Genomic DNA, 21,703 nt, shown 5'->3' on the forward strand with positions numbered 1-21,703 from the left:
CAATGATCTCTTTTCTGTTGGCTGCCCTGTATTGTACCTCTTAGCATCAGTGTAAATGGGCAGGCTAAACTGCTTAGGCTGAATAGGTGGAAAAACAAATAACAAACCTTTTTTGTTTTATTTTCACATGATATGGGCCCTTTAAAGCAGTAGTATAATTTGAAAGAAGGACATTTATGTTTTTACACATCATTTCACATCATAGGTAGCTTACATGAGGTCCCAACAAGCGTTTGAATGAGTGAATAGTGGCAGAATCATGGACTGAACCATGTTGTATTTGTATGTTTAGCCTCTTGTGTTTTTCATTTTTCAGTCTCTCTTTCTTTCTTGATCTTAGTCGATTTTTCTCTTTCTTCTCTTTATCTTTTCAGCCATCTCGCTTACAGCAAACACACATACAGTACTGTGCGAAAGTCTAAGGCACCCAAGACACTTTTTCAAAATCTATTTATTTGTGTAGTTTGTGTTTATTTGCTGAGAATAGTGTTAATATTTGAATAAACAAAATTTATAGAATATTAATTAATAATCATATATATATTAATATATATATATATATATATATATAATTGTGATTTTCTGGATGTTGGTGTGTTTGTTTACACAAACAACTCCTGGTTTGACCAATCAGTGCTTCAGTAAATTGCGCTCATGATGTAATTGATGATATTAACAAGTCTCTGTGGCGGCTGTGAAGGTGTCCAGGAAAAATATGGACCCAAGAAATTCTTGTTACTTTTTATTATTTTTATGTTAATTTGAATTGTGAATATGACTTTATTCTAATGTATATTGGGATAAACTCACTGCTGAGGTAAACTGTTTAAAAATTTGCTTAGACACCTAAAACTTTCGTACAGTACTTTACATACACACATAATGCTATTCGACAGCTCAAGATAGAGATTGCAGTTAATGTATTCATGCTCCACCCACAAATGTGCCCTTTCTTATTGACTGAGGTTGGAACAGCTTTACTGAATGTTGACACAATCCCAACAGGGATTGTTTACTGTCGCTAAAAAAGTTCAAGTTCTCCTGGGTAAATTTTGAAGTAATTATGTTTTCAATCTTCTCACTCTTTTATGTACCATACATGGCACTTGAATGATGCCTTACACTGCAAATGTTCACTGGCTAGTTATCAAGGTGGACTGTATTGTTGTAGCTGATTGAAACAGCAGTTTGAAAACATCAATGCCTTTGCCACTGTGCTAAATTTAGTTTGTTTACACTGTAAAAAAAGAACTACACCCGATCTGTCCTACCAGTGTGACCTTTCACACACATACAAAATAAATGTTATTTGATTAATAATGCATACAGACTGAGTTTGCTGCAGTTGCTCATTAGATTGAATAGAATTTTTACCAAGAGTCTGTAAAGCTTTTGCAACCTCAGCACATTTGTTGGCAGAGCTTGGATTGGTCTCTTGTATTGACTCTCATATTATGCTATTGATTGTGTGTGTGTGTATATATATATATATATATATATATATATATATATATATATATATATATATATATAAAATTGTGTGTGTGTGTGTGTGTGTGTGTTTCTGTGAGACTGTGTGAGGGCTGCACTACATATGGTTTGTTAAATGCTGTTGTGATGTTGGATCTTATATTAAATTTGAATCCTACATACCTTTTTTATTTATATATTGTTTAAAGTTTTTTTGGCAACTCACCTCACCACAAACGTTGCACTTTGCGCCCCCCCCAGACAAAAGACGTTTTGGCACCCTTTTAGCATGGTGTGATCCTGACACAGTTCCAGATAAGCTTTTCTATGGGTGTTTTAATGAATCATGGAATCCATGTAATACAGCAAAAGTAAAGTATGTTGGTCGGTCATGTTTTACCATGTGGCAATGACTGTGCATTTGTTGCCTGCCCTATATCGGGCCTCATTCAAAAATCCTGGCTGAAACGCCCCTTAAAACATCATTGTAAATGGGTGGGCTACACTGCTGTAGGCTGAATAGGTGGTTTAGATAATTGTTTAAAATAAATGTGTATTCCCATCGTACCGATACTTAGATCTGCATTTAGTGTAACAGTGAAGTTTGTAACAGTATAAATAAATGTTATACTTATCCATGATGAATCTTGCCCTGGTTTTTACATTTTATAAATGTGTGTTTTAGCATCGACAGGTTAAATTAATTAGATTAGATTAAGTGACCCTTATTAGTCCCACAACGGGGAAATTTCACCTCCACATTTAACCCATCCGTGAAGTGAAACACCACATACACTCTAGTGAGCACACACACTAGGGGGCAGTGAGCACACTTGCCCAGTGCGGTGGGCAGCCCAATCCACAGCACCCGGGGAGCAGTTGGGGGTTAAGTGTCTTGCTCAAGGACACGTCAGTCATGTGTTGTCGGCTCTGGGGATCGAACTGGCAACCTTCTAGTCACGAGGCATGAGATACGTACACAAAAAAATTGTGTTTTAGCATCTGCGTAGAATTCCAATATCAGAACATTCCTATTACAAGGAATATCACAGCCATACTTAGGGCTGTCAGTATTGTTTATATTGTTTAATCAAGTAATCTACTGATTATTTTGATTGTTAATTGAATGATCTCCAGGCTAGAGTTAAGAGGCTCATTCTTCACTGTTTTAAACAAAATGTTTCACCATAAAAGCTGGGGAAAGTGACAACTACAGCTTTACAATTACCTGTGGATACTATGTTCGTCATTCCACTTGTGATTTAATCACTTAACTAATTTATGAGGATATAAAATTGAATAAATGGTTTTTTAATTGAGTTTTCAAATAATTGCATAATGTGATTAAAACTGTGATCTGTAACAAAACTGTCATAATGCTAGTGTTTTGTCCATGTTGTGCAGCCCTAGTGCGTGTGTGTGCGTGCGTGCGTGCATGTGTGTGTGTGTGTGTGTGTGTGTGTGTGTGTGTGTGTGTGTGTGTGTGTGTGTGTGTGTGTGTGTAAACCTATGCTCGAGGGCCTGTGTGCGTTTTATCAGTTGTGTGTGTTGGGTGTGTGAGTGGATAGTGTGGGTGTGTGTGCTTTTCTTTATCACTCCTCTGTTAAGAGCCTCATGTTGACAACTGACCATTACAGCTGACAATAGACTGTGTGTGTGGTGAGTATCAGGTGACAGTCTGTGATGGTTGGTTTGATTTGTTCCAAGCCGCTTCACATCAAGAGTTTTGATGGTAGCAATGAGTGCTGACTGTGAGACAGAAGCAGTGTTTAAATGTACACCAGTGGTTTAGCATTAGTACATCCGCGGCTGCTAGTCTCACTGTGTAAACAGTGCTGTTTGATTATCATCAGATGTGTGACAATATGTTTATCTGCAGACTTGATATGACTTTTGATTGTCGGGTCAGAATTTGGGGCAGTTTTTTAAGTTGTCTGTGTTAAAATGTCTTCTACAAAGTTCTGGTTGTCTGCTACGCAGACTGGTTAGGCTCGAAAAATACAATTATTATTATGAAAGTTGTTTAAAAAGCAAACAATTGCAAAGTCGCATGTACTTGTGCAAAATAGTGATCTAATAATACAGTATAACTGAGCTATAAATGCTACAAAGTTGATAAGATGTGCACCAATATCTAGTTTTAAATATTACCGGTTGTTTCCTTGAAAAGTGGTAAATGAGAGACCTTCAAAAGGAAGTGAGGGACATATCAGCAATATAGTTTTTTTTCAGTTTCAAAGGTTACACCTTTAAAGGAACAAAATGAAAAATATGGCCATTGCTATTACTGTTGTAAACATGTCTACTTATTACTGTTGTAAACATGCCTCCTTCGGTGGTGCCACAACAGTCTAGAGCCCATGTGTCAAACACAAGGCCTGGGGGCCAGATCAGGCCTGCCACACAATCCTATCCAGCCCACAAAAGTATTTTAATTTTCCATTAATAGTACCCCGTTCCACAATGTGCTGCGCTACAGTCCTCAGCATGCACTGGAAAATGTGCAACACAGTGTGCTCTGACTCTCCTATCCCAACAATAGTCTATGGGACAGCAGTTACACCTCAATTCTACATAATTCTGTGCAATTTCTCATCTGTCATTTGACCAAAATGCATGTCTGCTGCAGTTTAATCAACATAAACAATTGACATCAGCTCAGCAGCTCGGAAATTGAGCCCAAGTCTGAATGAGCTTGTAGCAAAGAAAGAAAACATGGTGTCTAGTTTAAGTAGAAAGGTTGGTTTAAAGGACTGAGCACCTGGGGACATTTAAACTTTGAATATTTCAATTGTCCATGTAATATTTCAAGGACTACCGGAAGTGTCTGTACTTTACTGTTGAAGTTTTTGCTTATTTTGAATAGACAATGGCCAGTTTGGGTTACAGCACAACATTACTTAAAAATGATCTGGCCCACGGATTTAATGAAATGTTTTCATGTCACCCTTTTACTGGTTGAGTTTACAGTGGTTGTGTGACATATTTCCATAATGCACGCTGGATATTGTAATGGGTGAACACTAATAGATGAAAACAAACAGGATACAAAATAGTGAATTCTGTCAAACTGGTGAGGCTGAGAGATGCAGTCCTGCGCTAGGTAATATTACGTAATACAGCAGATAGCAAAGTAAACTCTAGTTTTATTGCACCTTTAAATGTCTAGGTTGGACTAATGTCTTAAGTATTGTGTGGACGGGATTAGTTTTCCAAGAGGAAGTGGTAGTACTAGTTGGCCACAGGACATTCATAATGTTTATGATCAACTTAAACGGGATAAGAAATCTCAGAATAAATGAGATGCACTTGGTTTACCCCAGGAAAGAGTAGAAAACATGTTAGCCGTTAAACATTTAGCTGTTTTGTTTACCCTACCTGTCTGGCTGTCTTCAGTGTATGTGCTGTATTATTAGCATTGTCATTAGCTTGGGAGTGAATTTTTTTTTCCTGTATTTTTTTACATTTTTATGTTTAGAGTCGTGCACTTTAGGACTGTAGGACAGTTCATGTCGACTTGACTTTAGCCAGAGACAATACAAATGGGTGCTTCTTCGGGTGCTTTTGTGGTCAAGGAACACCTTTTCCAGAGAATATGATATCATTTTTAATGACACATTGGGTCACACTGGAGTAATATAAGATGGGGTTAAATGTGGAGTTAAAAAGGACATAACCCCACTTCATGTAAAGCTAATCCCATCTGAATTCGCTAACCTAAGCGTAACACAGATATTTGGTTTAGGCCTATATTAACCAGACTATTCATGATTTAAGATGGATTTGGACAAATCCTGACTCTCTCATGGATTTTTTTGAATTTTTGCAGCACTTACTGTCTGGAGCATGTAAATAGAACTGTAAATAGAATAGTTTTTATTCAGCCCATGTAAACGTCTTGGTTTGTTCCAGCTTCTTGGACTAACTTAATCAGGCCAGTGAGTGCAGGTAAGCCTAACTAGTGTGTGCTTTAGTACTGGAGCTGTTGCTGCTTACAGGCACAGGTGTTTTGAAAGTATTAAGTAACATAATAGCAGTGTTCTACATGCCTGGCCATAATGTCAGTCAGACAGCTGTGTTCCACCAATAGACCACCAATAACAAGTGTCATTGCACAAATCATATGGGTGTACATCTGAAAGTGGCAATTGATTTTGCAATGGTGAAATTGCTATAGTTGATAATAATAATATTCATTCTATGGGCTTTTTTTTTTACAAAATATAAATAGCATCTCCAGACTCATTTATGTATTTTCTATGCATTTTTAATAAATGTGAATTATACAGAAGTAATCCATTAAAATCTTGATGAAATTTGAGCTTTCACTGGCATTGAATTTTTTCCTAAATAATTGTAATTCTATCTCTCTTTCTCACTGTCTCCATCTATCTCGCCCCCTGTGTCCTCAGAGAGCGGTAGAAACTAGGCCTCCAATTAACTATTGTAATTAGGACTTCATTTCTCTTCTCTCTTTCTGTTGGTCTTGCTCCTTCTCCCTCTTTTTTTCTCACTTTTTTTTCCTTTCTGTCTAACTGTGTCACTCATGGCTTTGTTTCTGTCTTCTGTCGAATGGTGCTGCATAGACAGTAGCACCAGTGCGTGTTTAATAGATTGTAGTGCTTTGTTTTCTGGCTGATCTTGTGATTTGAAAGCAGACTTATGATATATGTTGAAATGAAGGATTATGGCTACCAGTACTGAATATATAGTAATATAGTACTAGGCATGTGACGATACACTCACGAGACGAGACGAGACGAGACATGATATTGGGTTCACGAGAACGAGACGAGACGAGATTTTAAGAAAACTAAAATGACGTGTACGGCATTGTTTTCACACAATGTTTGCATGTGGTCCGTGTCTTATCAGTCACTCTCTTGCCATTTATCATTTCCGCCGGGTACCCAAAATGCTGCCAAACAAACGATTTGAAAGTGGCGGGGGCATCTTCAATAGTAATACCTGTATTTTCCGACGTCATTCTGGCTGCTTGCTGGATCACAAATCCCGCGAGACAGATTTTTTACGCGACGAGAAATATCGCTGAGATACATCTCGCGAGATCTCGTGACACAAGATCTCGTCACACCCCTATATAGTACTTAAGTAATCTGCCATCTGATGGTTCATCTGCTAATCACTTTTTTTTACCAGGCAAACAAAAAATGGGATTTTACTGAACAATAACAAACCATAAATAGGTTTTCAAATGTTCCAAAAGCCTTTAGATGAACAAGGATGCCTTTAAAACTAGGTGTGCATATCAGGCTTTGTTTCTCACTGAAAGAGAGAGCAGTAGGAGAGTTTAAAATATGTATTATTAGGACTGCAAGTGTTGAAATTTTTTGTTGCATGTTCTTTCAAGTAGCTTCTCAGATATATGAATATCCTACGAAGATAATAAAGGCCCAAAACTGGTGTTTGGCGTGAGCACAGGAATTTTATGTGTTTTTTTTTATTCCTTATCATTGTTGTTGTTATTATTATTAATATTATTTATTATCATAATTTTATTGATTTTATGTAATAAATGATTTGTTTATTTTTACATGTTATTTTTTATGAAATACTACAAGGTAATGAAACAGCAAAAAAAAAAACTAAAAACAAATCAGAAGGATTGTGCAGACTAACAACCTGCAGTGCTGTACCTTCCAGTGCTTATTTGGACAGATTAAGATTAATACTCTTGTCTCAACTCAGAACTAGTGTTACTTTTAAATGAGTAACAGCAGCAGCCAGACTGACATCCACCGAGACTCATCGTGGAACCTGCAAGAACCACCTACTTTAACAAGAAGGGGCCACAGATCCCTGATTTTATATGTAGATGAATGTAAAACAGCCCTGATAACGTCATCTTTAGAGCATGTGTGTGAACGTGTCGTCCCTCATTTTTAATCAAACGAAATGCTCCATTCAGGAGGTTTTTATTCTGTATGCAAGTTCCGTTCAGCTGCTTGTTGTTTTGCTTAGTATCTGCCTTGACTTGTATCAGTATTAGCTATTTTTGCTGAACAGTGCACTGCAAATATGCTGTTGTGCTTGATTTTGGCTATTTCTGGGATTGCATTGTGCAGCTTGTAGTAAAATATATTTTTAACCTATGAGGCAGATTTTTTCATCATGCTCTGTAAATCAGTGAAAAACGCTTAAAAAACTATTGTATTCACACATAATGAAGTGGTCGGGTACTCCACCAGGTCCAGTTTTGTTCTCATGTAGGTGCTCTGAAAGCAGAATTCGGGTAGCATGCATTTTGCTAACGCTGTAGATCCCAGGATAATCTAATTCTAATGAGTATTTATTGCAGCCCTGATCATCATCATCATCATCATCATCATTACTATCAATTTATCGAGAGGATAAATTTGAATCAAATCAGATTTAAGAAATCATGATAGCCTTAATCTCTCCATCTGCAAATGTCATATATCTATATATATTGTTCAGACGGTTTGTGCGTTGGTGTGAATTGTGGGTGATTAATCTCTAAACCTCCAGTATAATCCCTCTTGCTGTCAGATTTAATGATTTTATTGGTGTTTGGAATCAGAGCAGCAGAGGTTTCACAATGTGGTTACTGCGGTATTCTTTGTGTGTGTGTGTGTGTGTGTGTGTGTGTGTGTGTGTGTGTAAGAGAATTCTGCAGGCTGTCTCGCTGCTCCAGTAATTAGTCACACATACTAGACATTTAAGCCCACACACACACACACACTCTATACTTAACTCAAGTCTTTCTCTCTTCCTCCTCCTCCTCATTTCTCTCTATCACTCTGTCCTCTCTCTTTTACCTGACATTCTATCCTCTTAGTCACCATGCTATCTCTCTCTCTCTCTCTCTCTCTCTCTCTCTCTCTCTCTTTCTCTCTCTCTCTCTTTCTCTCTTTCTTTTTTTCTCTTTGTTGTGAGCATGTCAGGCTGTGTGCTGTTGCCTCATCATGTTGAAAATGTTTTGTCTCCTCACCTCCTCCACTTTTCACTTCTTTTTCTCCTCCACACTTTTGCTTCTTTTACTCTTTCTTTTTCTTTCTCTCTTCTCTCCTTTTGTCTGATTCATCATACCTCTCCAATTCCCCCTCCATCCTCTCCTCTTTCCTGATGGCCTATTACATATAATTCTGTTCTATTCTAATTTATCCCATTCTGTTCGGTTCCATTCCATTTTATGTAAATTGATTTGTCGATTCCTTTCTGATTTGTATCACCATCGTTCACCATCATACATGTATCTATATCTATATATTTATTCTTTTCTCTCATCCTCACTTTACCTCTCACTCTCTCCCTTCCATCACTCCTCTTGTCCCCCTTTCTCCCTTCCCTCTTCTTTTTCTCCCCTGTTTTTGTCTTCACAGTCACTGTATCCATCAGATTCTAGACAGTGTCAATCACATTCACCAACATGACATAGTGCACAGGGACCTGAAGGTTAGTATGTAGCTCAGTCACATCCTTCTCTGCCTGTCCGTCTGTCTATCACTGCCTGCACCTGTCCGTCTGTCTGTGGGTCTTGCCTGTCTGTCTGTCTGTCTGTCTAATTGGCATCATGAGCTTTTGTCCATGCATTGCCTGTGCAATCCCCCCCCCCAACAAAACCCTCCCTAGTGTCCTTATTCTGTACATCAGTTCAGCTTTTATATATAGCCAAAGCACTAGTGTTGTACTATTGCCAGTGTTTTTGTCAGTTTTTTTATTTTGGTTTAGATTGTTCATTTACCCCAAATCTACTGTCTTTGTTGAGTTTGGTTTGTATTTTCCCCTTGTTTTTATTCTGCTGTAATGACTCACTTTTTTAGTCACTTTTAATTTTAATTATTATAATGTTTATTGATTTATAGGAACTCAAGCTCAAGATACACTGTTACTATAGTTATGTTACTTATTTCCTTCACATAACAATAATTTAAAAGCTTATGGCTTTTCTCTCATTCACCCACTTTCCAGCCTACTGTTGCTGAATATTGTACAGCATAAAAATAACTTGGGTACTTCAGCAATAAAGCTACTGAATGTGCCATTATTAGTGACTCCACTAAGCTATTTCTTCCGAAGCGGGTGGCAGATGCCCTCTCTATCTGTCTCCCTTGCTATCTCTTGAATAATTTGGTGGCTGGGGCAGAAGCGAGTGTGTTATACGTTACTATAGAACCCTGGGGAGACACACACACACACACACACATACACACACACACACACAGAGAGACTTGTAAGTGCTCACAGTAATGCTTTTGTCACAATAATCCACTTTTTCATGAACTGTAAACCCACTTTGCAATGGCTGATTTACATTGTGGAGCCTGACACTTTCTGGTGCTTGTAGTCTTATATAATCTCTTTATACTTCATAGATCACTCTGCCTGTCTCATATTCATATATTACTTCTGAAGATGGTTGACGAGCCAGATTTAAAGCTTTTTTTTTTTAATTTTGAAAGGTGTCTTTATAATATACACAATAGCTTAAACTTAAGCATAAAGAGTAAATAATTAAATGCTTTCTTTTTAACTCTTTAACTCACTTATTTGTATTCAGACATGCACTTGATTCAGCAACAGTTTCAAATGAGAAGAAAATGTAACAAAAATGCCAACAAAATCATTTAATTATTTAAATGCTTCATACGATGAACATTTATTTCTATTATTATTTTTTTTCTATTATTTCTATTATTTAGATTTATTTCTCACTAAAACAGATTCTCTAGAGTCAAAAAATAGTCAATTATAAAAGTAATCCTTATTAATTTTGAGTAGACATCTGAGATTGTCTGGAACAGGTGACCCTGTATAGAGTGGTGTAGAGGCTCAGCTCAGTGCTCTAATAGCTTTTCTGGATAGTGTGGAGGTTACAGCTTGACACAGTAACATTTGTAACAGTCCTCCTGCAGCAGCACCAAAAGGCTTTCCACCCAGCAGGCCACAGCACTCAACAGCTGACAGTGGGGGAGGTGAAGAGAGCAGACGTACACACACACACACACACACACTCATAATCACATATTCATGTCTTCATACTCACTTTGACATCTTCACACTCTGACATGCATGAAGCACAGTTTCATACCAGATATGTTGTTGCTCCTATTCATACATTAACAGTTGTATGCCAAATGACATGTTTTTGTTGATTGTGAATTTCTTAGTGAAAATAAATGAACACATCCTCTATGGAGAAAACACTTCTGCACATTTTGATGCACAATTACTGTTTATTTACTGAATTTAACATAGTGGAGAAAAAAAAATCATTAAATGTGGCCTGAGCATAAATTATGGCACATGTTTTATGATTTTTCCCAATGTGTTAATCTCAGCAAATAAATAGAAATTATGCACTAACAATGCCATATTTCAGTTTGTTCTCTGTAGGGGATGTATTCACTAGGAAAAATCAGCAAAACGTCATTTGACTGGGAGGTGTTCATACAGCTGTTTGTAATTTATATAGTATACTCACATGACTGCATAGCAATGTACACAGTACTTCACTGGTACTATCTCAACAATGAAAACTACCTCATAAATGCTGGTTACACAATCTGTTCTCCCCTCTTTGAGTCACAGACAGAGTTGTGGTGTGATGTGACCTGTGCAGTATTTATTCATTGGAATGGACAGGGGTCTAATTTATTGCTCTGGTCTTTAGTGCCATGCCAGTTAGAGTAAATCAGAGGGCACACACACTCACACAGATATAGCACAGTCTGCCATTCCTACACACACACACACACACACACACACACACACAGAGACACTCAGTCATTTATTCACACATATACTCACTCTCTCCCTCTCAATCGCTCTCTTTCCATCTCTCTCTTTCTTACTCTGTGTATCACAATTTCAGGTGCTATTCTGGATTCATGATGTTTGCATTACATTGAACTAATATAAAAATTTGCTATCAGGATAATTATCTAGCCTTCTGTTATGGATTACAAGCATTAAGTGCATAAGAGACTACACGTACATACATGTGCTGTTCTCATTGTCATTGTTAATACCGATAACGTTGGTGGTTATATTTTATAGGATTTTTGTTTGTGGAAAAATCTTCTCTGATATCTTATTGGGCATTAATTATTTTAGATTCTTTTTTTTTTTCTTTTTTTTGGAGGGAGGGAATAGGTAAGGGTGGACCCTCTAACTAGCACAAGTATGAAAGGATAGCATTGCAACCTTTACCATGAACTGTGAAAGTACCAGAAACACGCCAAAACAGCTGTACAAACATCCCATAAAGTGTCTCATAATGTGACAGCGTGGCTTGAGAAACCAGAGCTACATCATCATTATCAAAAAATAAATAAATAAAATAATACTCTCTGGTGAAATTGCATCTTTCTTGACTTAAACACTGTGATGGTATCCAGGATGACAAAAATGTGTGGCTGTGATATTGAATAACATCACAGCTCTGATTTGGTTGAAGGTGGGTACAGTAGATCATCCCAGTCTGAAATTATTGGCAGATTAATTGTTATAGAAATTATTTAACGTTTACATTTTCTGTCTTATATATCGCTACTGTCATCTCCAAAATGTTAACTTTACATGAGAAGCAAAAAACCAACTTCACTTTTAATGTAAGTCAATGGAACCAGACTTTTTTCCAAGTGATTTTGGGTCATTTCTTTAGGTTCATTCATTATGAAATGTACATACAGTATAAAGGTCAACAACAATGATATACTTAAGTGGAAACCAGTAACATTAGCTGCAGCGTAATGTGATTTGTTACTTACAGTGCCCAGTGAATAATACTTAATACTTGTTATTGTGAACAAAGCATGCCATTATTACAAATAAGAGCACGGACAGAATGTTTCCCAGCCAATCAAACGGTGTTTTCAGAACTGACTGTTGGAACTGAACTTTTTGTAGTTTTGCACTGTATAAATGACTATTATATACCGCCGCATGCCTACACTGAGTATAGTGTAGCTATGACCTTATTGATGCCCTTGTTGTATGTTATATAACTATTAGCTATTCAAGCATAGTAAACTTGTTAGAATTAGGGTCCACGCTGTGATACAGCCAACCTAAACCCCTCCGCATTCCCCCAGCCTACACTCTGCACCCCAAAGCACTACTGCACCCTCTACACTGACGCATGACGACACGCTGCGGTCTCCTAGCAACCAGTTTGCATGCATGTGTGCGTTGCTGCTGCCCCACAGTGAGCATGTGAACAGCCTCCCACACACGCGCAAGCACACACATACGCATACACACACAAACACACAAACATGCAAAGGAACATCACGTGATTGTTTTTCCAGTATTCGTATTGATATATCTATCCAGTCCTGTATAGATATATGAAAACTTGTCCATAGTTTTGTGTCCATCTCCCTGTGTGGTTCCCCTGTGTCAGATTTCATCTCCTAAATACTATTTCCTTCTGTAATGGACTGCATTTATCACAATGGACAACAAGAATCTGTTTTTGGTCTGTTCTGTGCTTTTTTTTTTTATCCTGGTAGTAGTAACACTGCGGTTCTGTTACATCTTCTATTACTAAATACAGAATTCCTGGTTAATAATATCTCAGTACTCTGTGATGTAGGTAGTTCCGATAGATCTGTACATGGAGAGGCAGAGAATATAGATTAGAAAAAAAGAAAACTCTCCATAGACACACTGCCTTACCTCCCAGCCTAACAATATCACAGAATGTGTCTGATCAGCACAAACGTTTAAAATCTGCTGGAGAATTCTAGTCCAGTCTTGAGCTAGTTTTGAGGTTGTGGTATAGTTAGTATGATTTCTGGTCATAATACTTGATGTCTTGATTGCATATCATTGGCAAAACAGCTGCCCTGTTTCATCAAAATCAGGAAGCATTATGTTGTTTCTTTTGCAATTCTAGCTGATCTTTAAGTGAGGTAACCTAATTGACATGTCAGCACTCCACCCACAAATGCTTTCTTTCATAGTGTTCATTGTCCATTCGTCATGAAAGGGCTGCTACAGCTTTCAGATTATGTCATAAAAGATGGAATGACATTCTTTTTATTAATCTGTTTGAACTTATCAAACCTCAGAGAAACATAAAACTGTGATGCATTGCATAAATCCAGTATTGTGATTTTTGTGCCATGGCACCTACCCCTAAATTACAGTGTATAATAAATTATAAGTGATATTTATTTAATATTTCTGTGGAAGGTCACATTGTTAGAACTGATTTATTGATTGATTTTTTTAAATTGTGTTGTTAACATAGCAACTACAGCTCAGTAGTATAGCATTGTAAACTGTCAACTAATGTAATGTTGTTTACTGACTTAAAGCAAATTTGGCTACAATTTGTCATTCAGTGGCTACAAAAGAAGTAGCCGCATTTGTGGGCGGAGTGTAGGTCAACAGCATTACCAAGCTTATTCTGTAGTTCACAGGTCGCAGACTAGAAACCTTGAAACCAGTTTCCAGACCTGGGTTATTCTTACAAACATGACACATACTAGGACCCAACTTGACATTTTTGATTATTTTTTAGTTATTTATTGATTTATTTTGTTTTATACAAAAAGTGATGCCTGGTTATATAATTGAAAATTAACAATACATTTACTTGTTTTTTACAAGATTTTAACATTTTCTACTTTAAGTGACCAACTTCTCAGTAAGGCTTGAAGATAAATCTGTAAATTATTATTTTTTTGTTTTTTCATAACTTTTCTGTATGTGTATACTGTAGGTGGACAGAGTATTTAAAATGGTAAGTCATTAAAATAATTAGATTCAACAGTTAAAAGTACTATAAACTCAACATAACTTTTTTTCTAAGTAATAAATTGAAAAATGAAAAAAAAAAACATGGGTAATGAGAAATGCCTATATGGAAACCTTCCCGTAAAACAGAACATTTTAAAATGGAACAATGATTTAATCGTATGAGTGGATCTGCTCAGTGATATGAATATTGTTTATCTGCTTGATGCTTATGGCTCTCAAATATTTTTAATAATTTGTGAGAATGACCTTCCTATATTTTATGATTACAGGAAGTTGTTGTTGTTCTAATAAATGTAACTGGGTTCCTGGTGTCATGGAAACTTGATTCAAGGTCCACGGTTGAAGACCTGTCCTATCGCTGATAGTGTACTTGTTACATTACTGTAAATATCAGGAAATCATTGTATTTAAATAATTTAGTCTGATGTTTGAGTCGCCTCTCACAGCTAAATAACCGCCTCCAGGCTGTTAATTGGTTTACATCATTTTTAGCCAAGTGGTTTCAATCCATTAACCATATTATGGGCCCAGCTCCAAAAATATAACATCATAGCAGAAGCTGAAAATATCTCTGTGCTCACTGCACCATTGGTCATTATCTATTACTGCTGTAATAGGTATTAATGTCTCATACTACCCTAATAGACATGTATGCTTGCTGAAGCAGGTTTTGCCGCTGATATGTTCCTCACTCTTCTTGGGGAGGGGGGAGGCAAGAGCTTGTGTCTATAGAGATATACCCCCCAACCCTTTCTGCCCTGCCCCAAGTTTCACCCCTCCCCCACCCCTGGCCTGTGCACGGGACTGTAGCGCTGCTCAGACTAACATGCGCCCCCTGGTGTTTGCATGCAGTCATTGCATCCAGCAGATCCTGGAGGCGGTGCTTCACTGCCATCAAATGGGCGTGGTGCACCGAGACCTGAAGGTGAGTGACAGGTGTCATGTCATTGTCTGCTGAGTAGTGTGTGAACAAGTATGTGTGTGTGTGTGTGTGTGTGTCTGGGACTGTGCAGGTGATATGGCGTATTGTGTGTGGGATGTAGAAATTTAGCTTTCACTGTGTGAAATATCTTCTTGTAGTGTTCTGATCATTCAGTGATCGCTACATCCATGTGTCATTGATGCTCGAAGACTTTTTCATGATTGGTCAGGTGAGACTACAGCAGCTGAAGTGAAGAGTAGTTTTTGTAAAAAATGTTGATTGTAATTATGTAGCCAGGAATCTGACATGCTGATTACGCTATACATAATATGTCCAAAAGTATCCAGACAGTTTCTGATTAGTCAATTCAGCTACTTTAAGGTGCACCCACTGTTGAAGGTGTTCAGTTGCGCTCACACAGCTTGTGTAATCTCCACAGAAAAGCACTGACCATTACAATGGGACACTCTAGAGCAGCCTCAAATGAACTTAGTCACCTTGCCCATCTAGAAGGTTTTAAAGCCCCCAGTGTTGGGCTGAGGAGCTGAATAGAACTGTGTTGTCTAGAATGATAGAGCTACATCCAGAACATTTAGGATGTGTTGGAGTGGTGATAGTGCCTCAGAGCTAATCATCCGTTGTATCGGCAGTTGCACATAATTTCCATCTAGCACCATTGTCAATCAAACATGGCATCTGCAACTTTAAGATGCACAAAAGTAATTAGATTTGTTTCACAATCTGTTTTATTTTGATGTATAACATTAGTCCATGTCATGGCAGGAAATGTGGTACTACCACAGAACTAGTCGTGCTGAAACTGTTTATTGGAAAGAGGAAATCAGTTTAGAGGATATTCTGTCTGCCCGCAGTCCGTATTTACAACTCCTTTATTCTGTTGCGCTCGGATGGTGTGGTGGTGGCAACTCTTCATTTGTCTGATTACCTGTAGAGGGCTCGATTGGTTTATGATATATTGCACACAATATCACAACCTTACATCAGTACCTAACCTCACTAATAATCTTGCATGCAATCAAGTCCTGACAGCAGTGTTCCAGTATCTAGTGTTAAAGCTCGTCCACAAGAGTACAAGCTGTTACTGCAGCAAAAGGGGCATAAAGGCAGATAAATACCCTTGATTTCAGAACAAAAGCTGAATGAGTGTCTGCAAACTTTTGGAGATACAGTATACATGTTCCTACCTTCATAATACCTCTAAGCACTGAGAGCGGACTGCTGAACCCCATTAGTGACATGGGAAAAATTTCTACCTCTCCTTCAAAATAACAAAGCTTCACTCTTTACTCTAATGGAAGTGTAACTTCTTATAAAGCACAGTGCACAGTAGGTGCAGACCAGTCACCACACCCAGGTTCGAGTGCACCTCTGTGACCTCTTGACCCTTGCTGACACTTCTGAAAAATGCACCCTTTATTGGTAACTTAACCAGCTTCCCTGCATTACAGTAAGTGGAACTACATTGAGATTGTGAAATGACTAATCCTCTGGATGCTCAGGATACTTGATGCTTTTTCTCGTCAGATCAGTTTTGATAATACAGCTATTACCAGTTTGTTCGGCTGAATCCGAGTCCAACATACTTGCAGTAGTTTACTGTGCAGTAACTTTGTGGTCTGAAGTGTGAGTTTAGCTGCAGCTCTAGACACAGTAGGATCCTGCCTGGAGGGACTTGTTTTGGAAGATTAGTTAATCTTCTTTGAAAGACCCCATTGTTTGCTGTGATTAGAGCTGTTGGCTGTCTTGTCTTTAATGAGCATGTGTGTGTGGTCTTGTTCTGCATGTGTTGGTGACTTTTACCTATTTGATAGTGAATCTGTAAGTTTAATAGGGATGCAAAACATAAGAAAGAAGGCGTTGGAAGTTTGTATTTTAAGTCATGCCAACAAATATGGTCAAAGTTGCAAAATAGTTTTTGCAAGAATTAAACACTACATACTTATTTTTAAAGGGACAGTGGCAAACTTGTGTCCTGCAGTGATGCTCCAGTACCATTCTGATAATGTATCTTGAATGTGGAAGGAAGTTCAGATTCGATGGGGTGGAATTAAAGTGTAATAGATAGCAAATATTATTGCTAAGGAACTGAATATCTTATTGCAGTCATGTAACTGTAGGACCTGACTTAAAATAATGACTAATATGCTCAGAATAGATTGCTGAAATGAGACTTCTCTGATATGCAGACTATTCAAAACTATTTCTGATGTGCACGTGCACTGCTGAGTGACGTGTGCATGCAGGTCAGTAGATGGCACCTAGCAACACGCTAGTGGTGTGGGTTGACTAGCAGCAGTAAAAATTCTCATGGCAATATATGTAACGACAGTATTTCATATTATCCATGCAACCAATTGCAGTCGATAACTTGGCACCAAATTTTGGCTATATTAACTAGATATCAGCAAGAAACAGGCTTCTAGTATTGGCTTGCATTATCAGCCAGAACAAGTCGTTAAAAATTGGTTATCGTTATCAGCCAGAACTAGGTACACAAAGTTATTACATGAAATTCTGACAAATATGCTACCTGATAACTGAGATGTTGTTATACAGTAGTTTGAGAAGTTTTAAAACATAGTTTTTAATGTGCAGGGTAAAATCAGTATGTTTCTCTAGTATTAAGCATTTCACATTAAATTTCCCTGAATTTGTTTACATCTCAGAGATTCAATCATGAAGAATTTTTAAATCTCTGTGGAATTCCTCTTTAAACACTGGTTATCGTTTTTGGCCATGTGTGCTGCATTATTGTTTAGTAGGCTAGTAGGTTCCCCTGAGTGCAGGGCCACTCCAGTTTCACGCTATCAGTGTCTGCCTAAATTGGAGTGCCCTTTTGAATAGAGGTCTGCAACTCCCACTCTTCCAGAGCAGGAATGCAGCAGCCTCAACAGCAAAAAGAGCTCTCTGAAACGCACATACACCCCACATCGAGAGCTCTGTCAACTTCAGCCACAGCAGGATCTGTTCTCCTATCTCACTCACATGCATACACACAGAGTAAAAGACTTTTCTGAACTAATCCAAGCCAGGGCAACTTTAACCCACTCAAATCAGCTAAGGCCACTCAGCAGGTCACACACTTGTCTATGTTTGATCGTTTGTAAGTGCAGTGGATGGTCTTTTAGCTGTGAGCTGTGCTGTTTTCTGTGTGGGTCTGTTCATGTGGGTGTGAAAGGAAATTGGAAAGTGGTGCAGGTTAGTACAGAAACTCCACAGTTTAAAGATGAGTATGAGAGAGATTTTTCCAGCTTTGCTGTTCATCAAAATTCCTCCCACAATCCAGCTTTAAGGCTTGGATTAGTTCCCTGTGTTCTGACACTGTACAGTGCTGGCAAGTTTAACCTCTCAGAAGTAATGCTAAGCTCTAGCTGCGTGATATTACTGCTCTTGGGTGACTAAAATGCTGAGAAGAGCTAAAAGAAGCGCAGGCTATAGAAGCTTGAGCAGTCAGGCAGTAATGTCACAAAGAGAATGAACAAGTCAGTAGAAAGTTGAAGTAAACAGGGTGGTAGTGATGTCACAAAGAGAATTACTACATCAGTAGAAAGTTGAAGTGAACAGGGTGATAGTGATGTCACAGAATTACTGAGTCAATAGAAGGTTGTAGTGAACAGGGTGGTAGTGATGTCACAAAGAGAATTACTGAGTCAATAGAAGGTTGTAGTGAACAGGGTGGTAGTGATGTCACAAAGAGAATTACTGAGTCAATAGAAGGTTGTAGTGAACAGGGTGGTAGTGATGTCACAAAGAGAATTACTGAGTCAATAGAAGGTTGAAGTAAACAGGGTGGTAGTGAAGTCACAGGGAGAATTACTGAGTCAATAGAAAGTTTAAGTAATCAGGGTGGTAGTGATGTCACAAAGAGAATTACTGAGTCAATAGAAAGTTGTAGTGAACAGGGTGGTAGTGATGTCACAAAGAGAATTACTGAGTCAACAGAAAGTTGTAGTGAACAGGGTGGTAGTGATGTCACAAGGAGAATTACTGAGTCAATAGAAAGTTGAAGAAGTAATCAGGGTGGTAGTGATGTCACAGGGAGAATTACTGAGTCAGTAGAAGGTTGTAGTGAACAGGGTGGTAGTGATGTCACAAGGAGAATTACTGAGTCAATAGAAAGTTGAAGTAATCAGGGTGGTAGTGATGTCACAGGGAGAATTACTGAGTCAATGGAAGGTTGTAGTGAACAGGGTGGTAGTGATGTCACAAAGCGAATTATTGAGTCAATAGAAAGTTGTAGTGAACAGGGTGGTAGTGATGTCACAAGGAGAATTACTGAGTCAGTAGAAGGTTGCAGTGAACAGGGTGGTAGTGATGTCACACAGAGAATTACAGAGTCACTAGGAACCCTGGAGTTAACAGGGTCGGAGTGACATTACAAAGATAATTACTGAGCCAACAAAAGGTTGAAGTGAACCAAAATCATAGTTATATCATAGAGAGTTAATAGTAGGTTGGATTCAGCTAATGTTATTCATCTTGTATGTCCTGATGTGCAATGTGAAAGGAGAGGTTACAGGTGTAACGAATTTGACTGGTGAATGTCTGCCCATTTTTGCTGTAATGAGGTGGACATTTCACCCCTTCCATTGTGATGCAGAACATACTCTAGTGCCTAAGAGAAATGAGAGAGGGGGAGAGAGATAGATGAATGGATTGCAGTGATACAAGCCCCTGCAATGCAGGAAAGAGATATAAATGTGTCACGTTTAAACTGCATTGGCGTCTTTTCTGAAGGGCATTTGTGCTTTGTCAGGGTTTTGATAGAGTTATGTAACATCTTTTTCAGTTATGTGATAGCAGGTGTATACATTTGTGTGTGTTTGTGTATAGAGTATTAGGACGTCCTACACAGCTTAGCACATTATTAGTATCAGTTAGTGACAGAGAGTAATGAGGCTAGCAAATCTGGGTCATCTGAGAGGAGCACACATACACTTTAAAAATCAGCCCAGGCAAACAATGCTTTTGCCACACCCCACATTCAAAAGAGAGTCATATAGCCACAAAACTGTGATGCCTTTCTTTCACTGATCTTGTACGATGATTACAAACTTCTACCTTCTCACCACGTTTAGTGGTATACATTTATACATCTATTGTGTTGTGTTTACAAATTGGCATACAGTTCTGTGTAACAGTCAGAGACTTCCCTTCATTTGTTTGATTTTCAGTTGCAACAGCCATTAAGTTCATTTTTCAATATCAGGAAAAAGCAGAAAACTTATATTTCACAGAACATGACTTGGAAGCCTGGAGCTTGATTTTCTCTTCTCTCTCAGAGATGAAAGCTTTAAGTGTTGTTTATCTGATGGGGACAGTTTTGGTGGGCTACCCGGTCTTGGATGGTTGTTAGGAGTCACCTTTTCTCTGTATCTTTTAATCATTTTTTGAACTCCAGTGTTTTCACTTATTTTACATTTATACACTTAAGCGCACTTTACACAGTGGCCTTATACATTTATAGCATGCCACATTACATGAGATGTTGCTGATAAAATATTGGCCAAGCTCCATGTCAGACTGACTTTGTGGCAGTACATTTACAAGGAAAGAAAAAGACAACATTCTGTGTATGCTTTCTTTTTTTGCTGAAGAAATAGGACAGTACCCTAAAATACCTCTTAGTAATCATAATAATTTGTCTGAAAAAGATAAGACACACATATAAGATGGCTAAGAAGGAGAGGTTGGAGTTGTTCCTGGCTGGGGGAAAAACAACATGGAATGCTCATTTTACAAAGTGAACTTGAGGTCAGTGAGCTAATTTTTCTGTCCCTGACTGCATGCTGGACCAGACTAATAACAAGCTAATATTCAAAAACTTGTGATCAATGGAGCTTTTACCTTAATTAATCATCCCTCTCTCCCTCTCATCCACACATAAACGAACACACATCATTTCATGCTGCTCTTTACTGGTTGTTTTTAGAGTGTCTCACACAGTTTTTGGTCCCAGGGGCACTAAATCGATCGTCATGAAGCATGTTACATTAAACATTCAAAGCCCACCAAATTTTAACTCTCAAGAATTTGTTCACAGTTTTTGCCTGAATTATCGAGACAATTACTACATAGTGTAAACCTATCCTCAGTCATACAAGTGGGTTAACCTTTGTCTAGCTTCCTGAGAAATGTCTGCTGAAAAATAAATAACTTGTAAAGACTGACTTGACTGTAAATAAAATAAATGAAGAGAGATCTCCGAGTTTTGCACACTGCTGTGTGTGTGAGCCATAGATGAACTAAGCTATCTCTATCTTAAATCAATAGGTTTCAGCTAAGAACAGTGCTTTGTTTTCTCTGTATGTGAGTGTGTTTGTCTTAACAAATGAACATAGGGAATGTGTGAGATTGTGCAATTGTGTGTGTATGGATTTTGCTGTGTTGCATTTACCTCTCAGCAGTTTATGTGCATATGTTTGCATGTATAGTGTGCCTGGCTGTGTGTGTTCAATATCTCTGTAAGTATTTGTGTCTCTGTGCGTTCTGGGTGTTCTTGTGGAAGTACTAATGTTGTACCTGCTCTTCATCCAG

At 38.1% G+C, this 21,703-nt stretch overlaps 1 protein-coding gene across 16 annotated transcripts in view; it reads left to right on the top strand.

Moving 5' to 3' along the window:
- The window catches only part of camk2b1 (calcium/calmodulin-dependent protein kinase (CaM kinase) II beta 1), a 107,097-nt gene that overhangs the window by 39,289 nt on the left and 46,105 nt on the right, over positions 1-21,703 (top strand). For 12 of the 16 annotated variants that reach the window (XM_037531432.1, XM_017725426.2, XM_017725429.2 and 9 more), the window contains exon 6: positions 15,076-15,148. In XM_037531432.1, coding sequence (XP_037387329.1) covers positions 15,076-15,148 — 73 coding nt within the window. Of the gene's footprint in view, positions 1-8,834; positions 8,908-15,075; positions 15,149-21,703 lie in introns of all 16 variants that reach the window. The other 4 variants (XM_037531426.1, XM_017725434.2, XM_037531427.1 and 1 more) reach the window with 1 other exon arrangement.

This window comes from Pygocentrus nattereri, chromosome 20, assembly GCF_015220715.1.
Source record: "Pygocentrus nattereri isolate fPygNat1 chromosome 20, fPygNat1.pri, whole genome shotgun sequence".
Lineage (NCBI taxonomy): Eukaryota > Metazoa > Chordata > Actinopteri > Characiformes > Serrasalmidae > Pygocentrus > Pygocentrus nattereri.